Consider the following 17,023-nt stretch of genomic DNA (forward strand, 5'->3'; position numbering starts at 1 on the left):
GTGCCAACATGATATCCCAATGTTCAGCAGTACATACAGGGCCTTTTTGCACTACCTGAACATTAACCTGCTTCACAGAATCCTCCGTACCCAGTAAACCTTGATAGAATCTCAAGAAGGCTTGCTGAATCTGGCCAGGTTCAGTCCACACACCCTGATCATCAGCAACTTTGAAAATTTTGTTTCTAGCTTGTCTCCCTTTAATGCAACTGTGGAAATAACTAGAATTTGAGTCCCCTTCTTTCAACCAAGTTGCCTTTGATTTCTGAAGCAGGAAACTATCACAAGCTTTCTGAAGCTCCTGAAAATCTTTAGCAGCTTGCCTCTTAATGTCCATAAGATCAACATTACTATGATCCCTTCTCAACTGATCCTGAACATATTCAAGATGCTTGCGAGCTCTCATAGCATTATTCTCAACATCCTCAAAAAGAGCACTATTCAATTCCTTCAAGGGTTTCTTAAGCATTTTCAATCTCCTCACAAAACAAAACATGGGAGTACCATAGACAGGACAGTCCCAAACCTTACTAACACATGGGAGAAAATCATCCACCCCACTCCACATATTAAAAAATTTGAAGCTCTTCCTACTTCTAGAGCCAAATTTGGTATCCTGTATAATACAAGGAGTATGGTCAAAGTAGCCTTCCACATGGAAGTGGGCAGCATAATCAGGCTTCTTCATAACCCACTCATGATTGACTAAGGCCCTATCCAACCTGCTATAAACTCTAGTATTTGCTTCCTCCTTGTTATTCCAAGTAAAGTAAGATCCAATAGCAGGCATATCAAGAACATTGCAATGATCCACACAATGTTGAAAGTCCTCCATTTCTTCATCTGTTGTTTGCCCCCCAAGCCTTTCAGAAGGTCTTAACACTGTATTAAAATCTCCACACAGCAGCCAAGGACCCCTGATTTGGTTTGAGAACTGCTCAAGTTTTAACCACAGAATTTTCCTTTCCTGAACTCCATTAAAAGCATAGATCATGGTGAGGTGATAAGACTCACCAGTAGCTAGCTCATCAACACAAACATGGATAAATTGAGCATTATACTCAATGAAGTTAATTTGATACATATGAGGTTTCCATAATAACCATACTCTTCCTCCTTTATGGCAATGAGAATTAGTAGAAATACACCAGCCATCACATATATTCTGCCTGATTTGATTTAGAGACGAAGGTTTTACCTTCGTCTCAAGGAGACCAAATAGTCCAATGTCATGATGGTGCAGGAACCACTTGATGTGTTTCTGTTTTGTTGGACTATTGAGCCCCCTAACATTCCAGAAGCCTATCATTGACCCTTGCCCCCCTCTGGGGGCAAGATGGGAGTTCTAGTACCAATTCTTACTTTGGGAGTAGCATTGTTTAGGGCATCAAGGAAGGAATGATTCCCAAATCTAGTCGAGCTACATCCACGGTCCAGAAGTTCTGCCTGCTCAATCTTATGATGCCCTTCTTGCCGGAGTAGCAATATGGTGAGTCCCTTTCTGAGTCCATGTCACCTGAGATGGATTAGGCAACACAGCAGGAGTTTTATCAATTGGTATTGGTGGTGACCCAGCAGTAGTCTTAGGGGTGGGATTAGGAGTGGGCACCTTTGGTGTAGACACCCTAGGACTGATCTTAAGGCTAGGTCCAGGAACCTGAGGGGCCTGCACTTTAGGTTGCCATTTCTGAAACACCTTTTTTCTCTGCTGAACTTTTCCTTTAGATTTCTTACAAGCTTGATCGATATGTCCAACTCCACCACACATTTTACACAGGATGGGGTTCCACTCAAACTCTACAGAGATCACAACAAGTTTCCCATCCTCATCAAGGAACTGAACCTCTTTAGGCGTAGCTTTGCCAAAGGGGACATCAATGAGCACTCTAGCATAGGCTAGCCTAGTTCTATCCTCTGTTGCTCCATCACATCTAATAAAATCACCCATCAATGCAGCAATTCGGGGAATACACTTGCCCCAGAATTTGAGAGGGAGATTAAGCAGCTTAGCCCAAACTGGGACAACTGTCACATCAGCTTTAGTAAGGGGTTCAGAGGCAGACCATGGTCGCACAATCAAAGGTTTGTTTTCAAATAAAAAATGTCCCTGTTTTAACACAGCCTCTTGATCTTTTTGTCGACCAAATCTAACCAAAAACACCCCAGAAGGTAGGAAAGAAACCCTATCCACCCCATAATCCGCCCATAACCTTTGAATAAAACCCTCCACCACATCCCATGGAGGATTCGCACCAAGTATGAAACAAATTACAGAGTTTTTCCAGAAGTTTAATTCCGCCTTAACATCAGCATCAGAAAATTGAAGCAAACCTGTGGGCTCTTCCAAGATAGTATCCAACTTCTTCTTGCCTTTATCACGAGTCTGCACAAGCCATTCTTCCGTCTCATCATCCACAAGGTCATCCAAGTCTAACGGCTCCACGTCGACAGGAACCGCAGTCAATTTAACGGAAGAAGATGGACCTGCAACAGTGAAATCTAAAGGGGAGAAACGATTTTTATTTGAGTTTTTGTTATTTTTATGCGAAGAAATTGATAAAGTTCGTTGCTTTTTTGCAGCCGTCATTGTAGAAAGCTAGGGATCTGCACAAACTTTTTTGTTGATTTTTTTGGATTTTTTTAGGTTTTTTCTCTCTCTAGCTCTAACATCTCTCTAAACAAGTTTTATTACTTAGCTTTTGTTATATAAAATTTTCTAAAAAAAAGGCAAAGAGCTATTATTGCTTTATTTTTAAATTTTATTTCTAAAGATAATTAACTTTAACGGAAAGATTATTAATCAATGTAAGACGCAGCTTAAAAATTCACATTTTTGTATAGTAACAAATTTAAAAGAGCATACCCGTGCATTTTGCATGGGTTTAAGATTAATATAATTAATATTAATATTGCACGGATTATACAACAATTCACATTGCTACAACATTTACTTTTGTTATGCTTTGATATATGACTATATAAATTGTAACTTTATTATTGCCATATTTTAGATACCCTCGATAGATACAATTTTGGTAATTGCAAACGAAATTAAGATACACATTGAGAACATGAAATATGAGTTCAGTTAAAGACCAACCACTATTAACACATCTTGCTATAACATTCTAAATAACAAACCCGTGCAATTTGCACGGGTTTAAGACTAGTCTTTCTCAGCAAGCGAAGAGCACCAGCATTGTCACTAGACCGGCAGAGGCCTTTGAACATAGAACCGTATGTAACAAGGGTTGGTTGTATCCCAAGCTTGACGATTTTATCCAGCAATTATTCATTCTTAACTTGTCTTGGTTGTTTAAGTTTTATACGGAGTATTTTCTTTTTCTACGAGTATCTTGGATTTGTAAGATTAATTATAAAGTGGACCAGTATGATTGTGATGCCTCCACAGTTCACTCGTATGAAGAATTATCAAGGAGCCTTAACTGTTTTTGGCGAAATGATCGTTCTAGAAGGCATTTTGCCTAATGAAGTACGTATCATTACTAACAATTAATTTGAGTGCAATTGCAAATCTCGGAGATCTTAAGAACTGTCAGGTGCTGAGGTGCTTCACGCCTACAGTGAGAAATGCGGTTTCAACCTGAGATACGGAGTATGTTGGTGTCACAAACTGTTTTATTGACACGTATGCCAAGTCTGGTTGCATTGAGACTTGAGAGTGCATCAGGATTATTCGAAGGGACGATCCCGACAAAAAGAAGAAAATAAGCTAAAAAGAGATTTGAAGAAATGCAAAAATTGGGCATTAGACCAAATCGAATTACTATCTCAAGTGTTCTTAATGCTTATAGCCATTGCGGTTTAGCTCAAGAAGGGGTCAAATTATTTGAAAGAATGGTAAATGAGGGTTCTATCAGTCCTCCGGACTTGAAACATTATGGAGCTGTGGTTGATATGTTGAGCCGAGCAGGGAGATTGAAAGATGCAGAAGAAGCCGCATTCGAAATCACAGAGATGGTGTTGTAATTTGGCAGACAATGTTCATGGTCAAGCAGAGGTAACTACTCAAAAGAAAACGACATAAATTCAATACAGGTTAATTTCAGAGGCAACACATTTTCATCCCCAAAAAAGAAAAACTGATACAGTACTATAAGAGTAGAATACATGGTATATACATGAATGATCTTTCTCACCGAACCTGAGTAACATAGATAGATGTTACATGCACCTGAAGTAACTACTCAAAAGAAAAAAAAAAAAAAAAAAAAAACAATTTACAACTGGTATAATGGCAAAATTGGCAGTTTCTAAGAACCCGAGGTAAGTATAAAGATTAATAAAAAAAGATTAAGAAATTGTGCAAAACAAAGTATAATGGCCTAAACATCTACTCTATAACTGATGAGTACGTCCATCACCGGTTTCAAAGTTGTTCCCATTGGAATGACATATTCTGGGCAATAACAGCTCACCAATTTTGCAGTTGAGAAGTTACGCTTTTCACTACCGGGTGATATTGTGTGTGGACGTACCGCTTAGCATTCTCTGAACCAGGTTGGCCAAGCCACTCAGCATATAGCCCTTTCACTATTGGGTTTTGGAAAGGATCAGCTACTATAACCTGTAACACAGTAAAGAACATTCAATCAGATAATTACCGAGTTTCTTCTAACTGCAGTATCACAATGATGAAACTCAAATCAAATGCTCAAGAAATTCTCGTAACGTGCCCCTACTTTTCCACGCATAGGAGGTACGTGACTCTAAACAATTCCCAGGCTACAAGGGGAAGCCATAAAGCCAACCAATAAACTCATGTAGAGTCAAAAAAAGATCGGAAAAACAAAGTGCCCTGATAATCTAACCAAGACTCAGACTCAACCGAGTTACCGAACACAACAAAAAAAACAATTTTAGGACAATTCTAAAAGAGAGCAAATAAGTTCCAAAACCAACACGAAGATACAGGACCAAATTCAGTATGTCAACTGAATCTTAAGCATAAAAGATGGCATTTCCCTTCCTCTTATTAAAACCTTTACAAATGCCTTCTAAGATCAGGATGAGTTTGCCCATATCTATTCTCAAATCTCACCCTTTCTTGGAATGCACATACCCTTCTAAAGATATACGGAGTATTAATTATTTGTAGAATCAAAATCAAGCCCCAAAGTACCAAGCACCCATTCCCTATTCATGTTAGCCATTGTTCACAAAGACTATAGCACACTGCACAATCAAAGACCTATCACCATAATAATTTGGCAATCCAATACGCTAATAGGATCTCCTCTCACTTGGTCGCTCAATACATTCATCAGCAGAAAATTAAGTTGGAGATAGGCTTAACAAAGAAAAGTGGGTTGTTTTGAGTTCATACCATCAGAACATAATAACAACAAATAAAATCCCTTGAAGAAGCTGACTCTATGCAACATTAACGGAGTTATTTTGAAATGGATTTGGGATCCATTCCATTGTTTAGTCAGACTATTTTGAAATGGAGTTTCTAACTTCATCTTAACCCTCTAAAACCTCATACATCCTTTTCCCCCAAGTTTCTAACTCAACCTCTCTAACGCTAGCATTATCAAACCAAACAGGTCGAACAAGGTATGGGGTTCTAAATACATAACTTCATGGTATCATATTCCAATTCATTTCATTTCAACACCGTGAATTTAATGATCCGTTGAAAAACTTGATAAGCAATCAAAGCGCGTTATTTAGCTCTATGAAAAAAGAACGTGCGCAGGAACTTTTTCACTAACATAGTTTATCATATATTCATATGGCATAACGACAGATCAACGCAGTTAATAAAACTTTCACCATTGCAATTAAATCCTCACATTGCTCATGGAGACATTTTCTAAATGCTGAATCAAATCCTTTGCAGACTGTCCAGCCTTTGGCTTAATTTGTCCACCACCATTTAAGCAGCCTGCATGACAACATTCCACTAATAAACAATCCATCTTTAAGTTTGAATAATAATATAAATATGAGATGACTAAGAGACACCGTTTTAACCTGAAGGGCATGCCATAATTTCGAGAAAATGATAATCACAGTTTCCATTTTTTATTTTCCTTACAACGTTCTGCAAATTCCGAAATCCATAACATAAGGCAAACCGCAAGACAGTTTTACCCTCAACCTGCAATAGGAAACATATATCAGGTTTTTTCTTTTCATCTGAAAAGTTAACATCCAAAATAATCGATCTAAATCTAATAGAACTTAATCTCATCAGCAAGTACAAGAGTGAAAAACATTGATTGAATAGTTGAAAAGGCTAGACAATGAAATAGCAATAAGGCAATATATGTTCCAGGGTGAGAGATAGAAGAACTGGTTGATGTCAAACTACTACAAATTTTACTCTGTGTCCCATTTCTATTGTCCCCATTTGACTTCGGCAGTCAATGATAATGTTTCTTACAATATACAATTGTTGAAAATTTTGACAAATATTATGTGAGAATAGTTGACTTCATAAATCAAACGTGACAAATTTCCTGGTATCTATGCTTATATTTGGAATCAGGAGATACTAATGTTCAGAGTTGATATCAGTAGACGACCAGAATCAAATGGCAATGAAATAATTCGCAAGGAGGTACTAAATTTTTGTTACTATACCCAGGAAGTTGGAAATTTTGAGCAAGAACTCGGAGGGGTCACTTCCACAGGCAGTCCGATGTACTACATGTATTGCACCAGAAGCTAAAAAACTTGCAATCCATTTTATCATTCCGAAGCAAATATTTTCCGCCTACTTCAAACAACTTATATAAAGACTATACAAAGAAAGAAAAAAAAGCAAGCACTTACTTCCAAACTGACTTCGCGGAAGTCTGAATTTCTTAAAGTTCTAAAGTCGACAGGTCCTTCTATGTCCCTGCCATAAAGGGATTTAGCAGCATGCCTGAAAACAGTTTCAGCATACCCTCCAGAACTTCCACTAACCCCATAAAGATGTCCATCATCTGTAGCATTAGTCAACCTGAGGTTTGCAGAGCAGATTGTCAGTCAACATTCAAATAAATTCAAATACCAGGCACTAGAGTTAATTTTCTTACAGTTTATCTAAAGGAGATTCGTCCAAGGTACTAAAATCAACTGACTGAGACTGCAAAACAACCAATAAGTGATTTGGTGATTGATTTACTAGGCTGAAAAACACAGTTACATGCAATGAGCACTCGTTAGTTACCTGTATTAGTTCTAAAACCTCCCCAGATGTCAACACAGAATCCACCTCAGTAACCTGTAAATCGCCATTTACGACATCTCCATCTTGATATTCCATTTCAAATACGAAATCGTCTCTAGCGGCCTCAAGCTTCTTGTCATAACAAGGCATCACAGTGACATGATACACTTCATCCGGCCTGTTAAATCATTAATGACAGAGAAAATGACTAAGGAAACCAATTCACCAAGTCTCATATAATATACGTCTAAGAACCACAAGTGTTTGTGACTGTAGTCTGAAAACTTCAATCAGACAGTGTGGTGCTATCAATATTACCTGAGAGACATTTTCTTGCAAAGGTAGTGCTTTATTACAGCCCCAATAGTTTGCTGAGGACTTTTTACAGATGAAATATATGGCAAGATGTAGGATCCAAGAGTCTTTTCTGCGTAGCAGATCCACCCTAACATAAACAAGGAAAGGAAAAGGAAGTGAGTTAATTAGTAATTTTCTGAAGGAGAGAGAGGAACGCGTCCAAAACTAGGTAGAAAAAGGAGCTAACAAATTTATACCTGGACACGCAGATGAAATCATGGGTAATGCAGTTTTGCATATTGCGCCACTGAGAGGCTGATTTTGCTTGTACTGTGCAATAAATTCATTACATGCTTCAATAAGTGCCAAATCTCTACTACAGCTTGTGTCAAAAACAGCCTTCACTCCCAGTGACTTAAAAAATGTCGTGAGCTTTCTCAAAACCTGAAGGAAATATGATATTCAATCCCAGTCAGAAAGAGAACAAAGAAGGGTCTATGCAGAATAGGACCATTTACCTTAATCACACGCCTAGCATAACAGACAAAGCAATATCAGAAGCATGACTAGACAGACTCATAGTCAACTTCAAATTATAAGGTAATTTGCATTCCATGTGTGTCTCAGCCGACCAAATGCATTCCCGAACTCATGATAGATGTACAGAGCCATGTGCATTTACCTTGCCGTGAACCCATACTAGTTAGTTCTCAAATCTTTACCTATCTCACATATGACATGGCCACATCTAAAATCTTCAATCAAAATTCCGTATCTATGTTTATAATAACATTTCACCTAAACTAGGACTATAATCATCAAATTAATCTTTATCGTCTTCTCTTGCAAAGTCACAAGCTATGTTACTTCGACACTTCACCTAATCTGTGTGTCGGTGTCCGTGTCTGGCATTCATCTTGTGCCAACATGTCTATATGAGGCACTAGCCAAAACTCCCAATTGCAATTTAGGTGCGCCTTATAAATAAGAGTCACCCAATGAGGCTCACTAAAATTGACACAATTTAGGTGCCCCCCATTGCAATTTAGTACGCACTTTCCTTTTAAAACATTACTTAAACTCTAAAACTAAAATCTTCTTCCTATAATAATCAACCTTGATTTAACAAACCCCAATCAATTGATACAAATGGCAATTCCTTCAACATAACCTTCTTGTTTGTAATAGACCACCTCCTTTTTCAAAACCCTAGTTCTAGGAACACATCTAATCAGAAAAGCTAGCTCTTAGGACTTAATCAATTGATTAAAACATAGTTCTTGTAGCATGCCAAACACCAACAACCATATTATCAACAATATAAAGCATCAAGAGAACAGAGAAATTTGAGATTATTCCCATACTACAAACAAGAGATGTGCCCAGACGACTATGTAGCCCTTAGATATTTGATCCTTGTGACCTGGTCTAAGTTGTTATGCATAAATGTGGCCTATATTAGAGCTACAATGGAGCTCACTTTATGTCATGAAAGCTAAAATCAACAACTCAAAGTTCAGATACCTCTACGACAAAATTTTCGGTATTCTGTCAGAGCATATAGCTAAAGGCTTGAGAAACCTAATTCCTGTAACTAACATTTAATAAAACCATTTTCTACATAGCGAAACGCCGAAACCATGGTAATTTGTTTGAACATAAACCCTTTACAAACTGTAAAACATGGTGCCTACAAGGTTTAGAGTTCTCAACTGGTCATGGATTATGGATGACTACCTTTCATACAACTTACAAAGTTTTAAAAAAATAATCAATTATATAAGCACGATGTCACACCTGAACAGGAGAGAGGCCAAAGTGAGCAGCAAGAGACGCCCTGGACTGTGGAGAGACAGAAACTATTACAGCCTTGCCTTTGTTGATATTGGATAGGAACTCATCTAAACTTTGCTTCTCAAGCATCACAGTTTCTGCTGAAGTGATGCAACCGCTGCATAAGCACAGAGCCAACAAGGAAAACGATTAACAGATCTGAGAAAAGTCTGGAAAATGATAGAAAGTCATCAATATCCTGCAGTCATGAAACACGGTCAAACAACAGATGTAGAGTGGAGACTGGAGAGTGACAGTATTAAGATTATTCTAAGTGTAGCGTTTAGAAAGAAAAAGAAAGAGTGAACCATCAGACCTCAATTATTTTCCACACTTCTTCATTGCCTCAAACAGAAGTTAAAATCCCCATCCGACATTCACATTGATCAGTCATGGTTAGAATTATAAGGCCTTGTTTGGATAGAAGAATTTGGAAGGAAAGGGAGGGGAGGGATTTGAAGGGAGACAATTTCCATTGTTTGGATAGCAAAATGGAGGTGGAGGAAATTGGAAGGGAGGGATAATGAATCCCTCTTGTTCCCTCCTCCAAGCCAAAATGTTTCCCCTCCAACATAGGAAAGATTTGGAGGGAAAACTCTCACCCACCATTCCACTCCCCTTCCCTTCCCTCTTTCTTTCCCCTTTTCCTCCATTTTTTTTTTTTTTTTTTTTTTTTTTTTTTTTTTGTGACAAGGGGTTTAATCCCCCTGGCCCAGGCATTCCGGCGTCACCACCTGGACCATGTAAACCACCCCAATTGGAGCCGCCGAGATAACCGCATGCAATTGCTCATCCGTGGGTTCGAACACGGGACCTCGCAATTCTTGCCTTTGCAAGCTTTGAGGTTATCCAAGTCTACCACTAGACTGCAAGCCTCCATTTTTGGTATCCAAACAAGGCGTAAATCTAAGGCTTGAAACATTCACCATTCAACCATTAAGCGAGCACAGACGCATGACACATGGCAGATGGCAGGGGACAAGCCTAGTTTCCATCTAGGCTATAATCCTCGACTGAATTTGATGGTAAAACCTAATAGGCAATCGTCGTCAGAACCTATGTTACTCTCCAATTCAACTAAAAAACCTCAGCAAGATTCTCGAACATGATTATACATACACACTTGACACTTGATTCAAGTCCAACAACATAAAAACAAGTCTAATAATAGTGGCGCTGCAAAGACGCATACCTCCGTCTAATGAATTAAAAAAGGTAAACAAATGATTGGGACGGAATGAGTATGAAGAGTAGTAACCTAACCTGCAAGCAAGGCAGTCCTTGAGGGATATTTTAACCGGTTTCGCTTCAACTGGACGTTCAATCTTGACCTCATTCTAACCTCAACAAAAACACAATTCTAATTAATTGACCTAATAATCAATTACTCCCTCCGTTCCGATCGCTTTGATTAAAACAGTCGTAACAAAAACAGGGATAATAAAGAAGATGAAATCGAAAAAATAGAAAACAAACCCTGGGATTAGGAGGTGAAGGTTTAACTTGACCGATAATACAAGCTTGAGAAGGTGCAATGAAATCGTTCAAGTCGCTTATCCTCAACGTCGCCGAAAACCGTTCTGACATTTTTCTTACTTTTATTTACTCTAATGCTGATCCAGCTGCTCGATTCTACTAATTTCCGAGCATATATTTATTTCTTAATATTTCTTAATTAAATTGTTCACTTCTTTAACAACTAGTCCGTACTCCTCTCTTCTGATCATTTATTTGTTTCCTTACTAAGTTTTTCTAGGGAAACCGTTTAGATAGACTTTTTTTTTTTTTTTTTTTAAAAAAAAAAAAAAAAAACCATAAAGGCTTTACCTTACAACCACAAAAAACAACACAACTACGGCCTACCTTACACTCCCCGCTACCTACATACCAATTTTCAGACCAAACAAAGCAGCATAACCTCTTTAAAAGACCCACTAAAAATCCCAGACCACTTGCTAATCTCTCCGACCAGCCTTATTTTACACAACAATAGACCCCACATAAGTCCGCCTTTGACCATCGTATTGATAACCCCTGGAAAGCTTGTATTTCCACCTTTCCAACGAGTCCAAAAACGCCTCAAACCGACATCGTTTGCTATCTCAAACATCGACTGAAAGTTACCCCATTACAAAATGTTAAGTCCTTCGGCCAAAAAGTCGTGTTTGACAACAAAAAATTTATTAAAGGTTGTGTTTTACAAACTTTTTTTTTAAAGGCGGTGTTTGGAAGAATTTTTTTTTTAAAGGTTGTGTTTGACAAAAAACCCTAAATTATATTACTAATATCAGTGACAGCTACAACACCAAACTCTGCCGGCAAATCAGTCGTCCAAAATCGCCTACCATGAGACCATGACATAGCATGTGCTAACTTATGTGCTAACTTATTTAAATTCCTACTAATATGCTTAAAAACAATCGACTCAAAAAATAAACTAATCTGTTTAATTTCCTCATAAATCGCAAATAATTCACTTCTACCATTTCTATTCTTCGTCAAGTCTTCAACCACGATCAGACAATCGCTCTCAATAACGACTTTCCTTGATTCCATCCTTCTTGCTTCTCGCAGACTCAACAATATCGCTTCAGCTTCCGCCATTGCTACTTCACACCCCGTGCCTCGCTGCAACACCACAGCCCACTCAATCTCACCATTCGAGTTCCGACAAACCGCACCCAACCCCACTCCTACCCCCTCCATGACCCCTGCATCCGTGTTGACCTTACACACACCCAAATCCGGCGGCTCCCAGCTCCCCTGTCGAATCCCCTCCACACTACTCGTCATCTTTTCTTCCTGCACCGACTCCATCTCCCAGACAATACCCCAAATTCTTTTAGTTATACGGGAAAGTTGGGATTTTAAGCCTATTGATCTACCCAAATTCTGGTTTTTCAAAATTTAACTAGTTCGAGTATCACTAAACTTGACAAACATATCGAACATGCAGATTATGGGTAGGGTTGTTTAGGGTTCGTTAAAAAAGGATCGGGTGAAGACTATACAGGTTTCGGGTAAAAAAAAGGGTTGATCAATAACCTTTTCTAATACGGTGAGAGTGATGGCATTGCACGCACTTCGAGATGATTAGATGGCATATGGTTCGAGGTGATGACATGACATAAATACTTATTTTTCTTTAAAATGTTACTCTATATAAATCAATACCCTCTCCCTCCTATTCTCAATAACTCTCCCTATTTCCTTTTTTGTCTATTCACAATACTCTCCATATTTCCTTATTTTGCAAACTTTTATACTTATTTTAATCACCCCACCCCACAACAATACCCCTACTTTATCTTATTTTAATCACTTTACCCCACAACAATACTTATTTTAATCACCTCACCTCAGCTCACAATAATATCACATAATACCTTCTCTCTCTCCAATCTCCTACCCCACTACAATACTTTACCATATAATACTCCTTCCCTTAATTCTCGTGCCTCCATAAAATAGGGAGAATTATTGAGAATAGGAGAGAGTATTTAACATAAATTGTTTTAAGAAAGATATATTGTCTTTGACTTAACGGTCAACCTTCTACGGATAGTGTTTGGGCCATTATTTACGGATCAAAATAGGTTCAAGTATCTTTCGGATTTGGGTTGAAAAAATCGGATTATTTGCGGGTTATTTACAGGTCAGATTAGGGTCGGTTTTCGAGAAGGAACATGTTTCGTCATTTTGACAGGCCTAGGTGTCATTCTAGTTCGATTTTTGGCCATTTCATATTTACTTTTCTCATTCCACCATCATATTTACTCTCTCTTCGTCCTGGTTATTTGTTCACCATTCCATTTAAGAACGTCTCATCAGTTATTTACCTTTCTATTTTGGGAATGTCTTTGATGTGCAATTTGATCATCCATTCATCCATACTCAGTTTGATCAACTTGTCCTCCAATAATTGGTCCTCTAATCTTTCCTTGGTCTTTGTCTAAAATTAAAGGTAAACAAATGACCAACACCGAGGGAGAAATAAATATTCACCTTGAAGTTGTTACTTTCTTAGGTCAATTTTTGAGACAATGTTAGATCTATCATATTTTAGACCTATTGTCATTCAAGACGGATATAGTCTTAAACTTAAGACGGGTCAAACATGTTCATATGGAGGGAATAAGACAAATGCACTCATATAAGATAATATTTGATCATATTTTATTTTCATCACCCTTCTCAAAATTTTAAGGTAATAATTGGCAACTAAGATTTCATTTTGATTACATGATTCTAACTCAAAAAATTGAAACAGAGATATTCAGTTCTAACTTCAATTCTTTGGTGTAGTTGCATTATCCACTATATGCTCTCTCTAGAAAATCCTATGTTATTCACTCTCTAGGATATGCTCTCTCTAGAAAATCCTTCACAATCATCTGTTGCAGAAGACGACCAAATTAAACGTTCCACAAAAAAATTCAAAATGAATCAAATCCCTAATACAGGGATAACTGACTCACAGAGCACACCTCCTGTTCGTCATGAAACTAGTATCAATGTCAACCAAATGGGGGTACCTCGGTTATCATACAAAGAATTACTTAATAGGGGCGGTTCTCCATCTTTTGCTCTTAACCAAGGATTGGGGTTCAACATTACTAACAATGAAGTTTATGAAGATGAGTCAGATGATGATACAGAGGAAAGTGAGTTTGCTAATGACTCGACTTGTCCAACCATCCTTCTGACTAAGGAGGAGAAAATCAAGATTAGAAGGCACTGGAAAGATACTCTTATCATCAAAATGTTTGATAAGAATATTGGGTATTTTACTTTGTTGCGACCGGTTAAGAAGAAGTGGGCAATCAAAGGGGGTTTAACCCTAATGGACGTTGGTCATTCATTTTGTTCCGGGTGTAATTCCAGAGTAAGTATGGTTACCACCCGTGGCTTGTAGAATGATGTCTTGAGTTGAATCCTTCTTGTCTTTATCGTTCCTCTCGGCCTCTCCTGCAACAATGAACGAACTGAGGGCTTGGCTTTGTGCCAAGCGTACTCACTCCGACGCCCAAGTCAGTAACTTAGAGAGGTAAGTTGTTACTTGACTGAATGTATATTGTAGAGAGATAAGGAAGATAATACCAGATGAATAGTGTTTCTTAGGTTAAGTTCTGGATCCTTTCCTCAATGAGGGTTGAGGAGTATTTATAGACTTTCGCCTTTTGTCACGTAGTGGCCAAGTGGCTAACAGGCGGAAAGACCGTTCTACCCTCGGCCGATGGACCTATGGCAGGCCGACCGAGGGGTCTTGGATATGAGTACGCGGATATGTGCCCTACTGGTTGGTTGCCCGGCGGAGACCCAGAGACAGCCGATGGGTCATCGGCTAGGTGTCCGATATGTCGAATTGTTGTGGATGTCTTTGACCTTGGTCAATATGTTGACTTGGTCACGGTGCGAGAATATGCCCCATCAATTTGCCCCAGCCGTAGTCTATGCCGTGGTATGGGCTCCGATGTATGTTGAGCGTATATTCGCGCAAGTAAAAATTTTCTCGCCTCGGCTTGGTTCTCGCTTAGGCCGCACCCTATCCCCCTCCACATGGATGTGTAATGGACATCCGATGTGGAAAAGAGAGAGACGTTGGCCGAGACCAGGGTTGAGAGTGGACCGTTTGGCAAGTAGATACCAAGGAGCGTGTTGAAGAAGATACGTCGATTGGCATTCTGTCAAGGAGCGTGTCCCAACCGCCGCTGTAAACATGTTAGCGTATCGGTCGTTGTGGCCCCGCTGCTTCCCGGCCTTGGCCGAGGGAATCGGGGTTACGGCGCAACAGCGTTCGTATCTATAGACCATTATTGATTGCGTCCTCGTTCACGCTCGGTCTTAATTTGCCGAGGTGTCAGATTTGTGTCTCAACGGTACTTATACATTCTTAAGCTCGGTCTTAATTAGCCGAGGGCAAGTCGTGGTTCCCTCGTCACTCTCGGTCTTAGTTAGCCGAGGTGATCGAGTTTACGCTCCGACCGCCGTTGTAAATATCTAGGCATATCGGCTCGTTCCCCCGTCGCCCTCGGTTTTAATTAGCCGAGGTGATCGAGGTTTTGGCTTGATTGCATTTACCGGCTCGTTCCCCCGTCACTCCCGGCTTTGGCCGAGGTGATCGAGGTTTTGGCTCGATTGCATCTTTCGGCTCGTTCCTCCGTCACTCCCGGCTTTAGCCGAGGTGATCGAGGTTTTGGCTCGATTGCATCTTTCGGCTCGTTCCCCCGTCACTCCCGGCTTTGGCCGAGGTGATCGAGGTTTTGGCTCGATTGCATCTTTCGGCTCGTTCCCCCCGTCACTCCCGGCTTCGGCCGAGGTGATCGAGGTTTTGCTCGATTGCATTCTGGCTCGTTCCCCGTCACTCCCGGCTTTAGCTGATCGAGGTTTTGGCTCGATTGCATTTCTAAACTCGTTCCCCGTCACTCCCGGCTTTAGCCGAGGTGATCGAGGTTTTGGCTCGATTGCATTTACGGCTCGTTCCCGTCACTCCGGCCGGCCGAGGTGATCGAGTTTTGGCTCGATTGCATCTTTCGGCTCGTTCCCCGTCACTCCGGCTTGGCCGAGGTGATCGAGGTTTTGGCTCGATTGCATTTACGGCTCGTTCCCCGTCACTCCGGCTTTAGCCGAGGTGATCGAGGTTTTGGCTCGATTGCATTTACCGGCTCGTTCCCCCGTCACTCCCGGCTTTGGCCGAGGTGATCGAGGTTTTGGCTCGATTGCAACTTTCGGCTCGTTCCCCCGTCACTCCCGGCTTCGGCCGAGGTGATCGAGGTTTTGGCTCGATTGCATTTACCGGCTCGTTCCCCCGTCACTCCCGGCTTTGGCCGAGGTGATCGAGGTTTTGGCTCGATTGCATCTTTCGGCTCGTTCCCCCGTCACTCCCGGCTTGGGTGGCCTCTCCCACTTCTGACCCTCGTTCTTGCTCAGGGCGAAAACCTCAGCGGCAGACACGGCCAGTGGGGTGTGATCATTGTACCGCTTCTGGCGGTTCGTTCCCGAACTCCACCCGGCGTCCGCCGAGTTCGTCTCCGGGTGGACTGTCGGACCGTGACCTATTATCGTCACGGCGTCTTTCATCCGGGTTGTCCTCCCGGCTTTTTATTTCGAGTGCTCGGCCTCGCTGGGCTCCGCCCGGGTTTTGTGGTAGTCCTCCACCTTAATGGCTTGATCGGCCATTTTCCTGGTGAGTCTAATCTTTGGCCGCCGCACTTGATGAGCTCATTCTTTAGGTCTCCTCTCGGGAGACCTTTCATCGCCGCGAAGGTCGCCGGTTCATTGTTCACTCACGAATCTGCCTTGAACCTTGGCGTCGAACCTCTTCACATAACTTCGGAGAGATTCGCCTCCTTCCTGTCGATAGTCGGAGGTCCGAGGTCTCCACGGCCCTCCTCTTGTTGCGGGAAGAATACGGGCTAGGAACGTGCCCTTTAGGTCGGCGTAAAAGATACCGACCCATCGGGTAGCCCCTTGTACCAACTTTGTGCCATCCCATGCAAAGTGTCGTTGGGAAGATTCGGCACCAAACTTCATCAGTTGCTCCCATACCGACATGTGAGACTCGTAAGCCTCGACGTGGTCGGTTGGGTCGCCTTCTCCTTTGTATGCTATAGGTGGCAACTTCAGATTAGTCGGCACCGGGGTATCTAGGACGAGGCGCGAGGGGTGTCGACCACGTGCCGAACGACACGCGGCGATCGGCTCCTC

General features: G+C 40.8%; 2 protein-coding genes across 2 annotated transcripts; both read right to left on the bottom strand.

The window, feature by feature from the left end:
- Positions 1-4,060: 4,060 nt before the first annotated feature.
- On the bottom strand, positions 4,061-11,057 carry LOC141657603 (protein NAR1-like). The gene is made up of 11 exons (XM_074464887.1): positions 10,793-11,057; positions 10,580-10,653; positions 9,281-9,434; positions 7,741-7,927; positions 7,505-7,631; positions 7,187-7,364; positions 7,053-7,102; positions 6,805-6,976; positions 6,001-6,127; positions 5,820-5,911; positions 4,061-4,588 (listed from the first exon to the last, which is right to left on the bottom strand). The coding sequence occupies exons 1-11, from the start codon at positions 10,901-10,903 to the stop codon at positions 4,436-4,438; spliced, it is 1,425 nt and encodes a 474-aa protein (XP_074320988.1). The 5' UTR covers positions 10,904-11,057; the 3' UTR covers positions 4,061-4,435.
- A 527-nt stretch (positions 11,058-11,584) lies between these two features.
- LOC141655590 (uncharacterized) lies at positions 11,585-12,133 on the bottom strand. The gene has a single exon (XM_074462662.1). It carries the CDS (start codon positions 12,131-12,133, stop codon positions 11,585-11,587), a length of 549 nt encoding a protein of 182 aa, XP_074318763.1.
- Positions 12,134-17,023: the final 4,890 nt, after the last annotated feature.

This window comes from Silene latifolia, chromosome 5 (assembly GCF_048544455.1).
Source record: "Silene latifolia isolate original U9 population chromosome 5, ASM4854445v1, whole genome shotgun sequence".
Lineage (NCBI taxonomy): Eukaryota > Viridiplantae > Streptophyta > Magnoliopsida > Caryophyllales > Caryophyllaceae > Silene > Silene latifolia.

Coding starts and splice junctions, on each gene's coding strand:
- LOC141657603 (XM_074464887.1), bottom strand. CDS start 10,903: ATGTCAGAACGGTTTTCGGCGACGTTGAGGATAAGCGACTTGAACGAT. Junction 7,365..7,504: donor TGCAAGAAAATGTCTCTCAG/GTAATATTGATA, acceptor ATGATTTAACAG/GCCGGATGAAGTGTATCATG. Junction 5,912..6,000: donor AATTATGGCATGCCCTTCAG/GTTAAAACGGTG, acceptor GTTGTCATGCAG/GCTGCTTAAATGGTGGTGGA.
- LOC141655590 (XM_074462662.1), bottom strand. CDS start 12,133: ATGGAGTCGGTGCAGGAAGAAAAGATGACGAGTAGTGTGGAGGGGATT.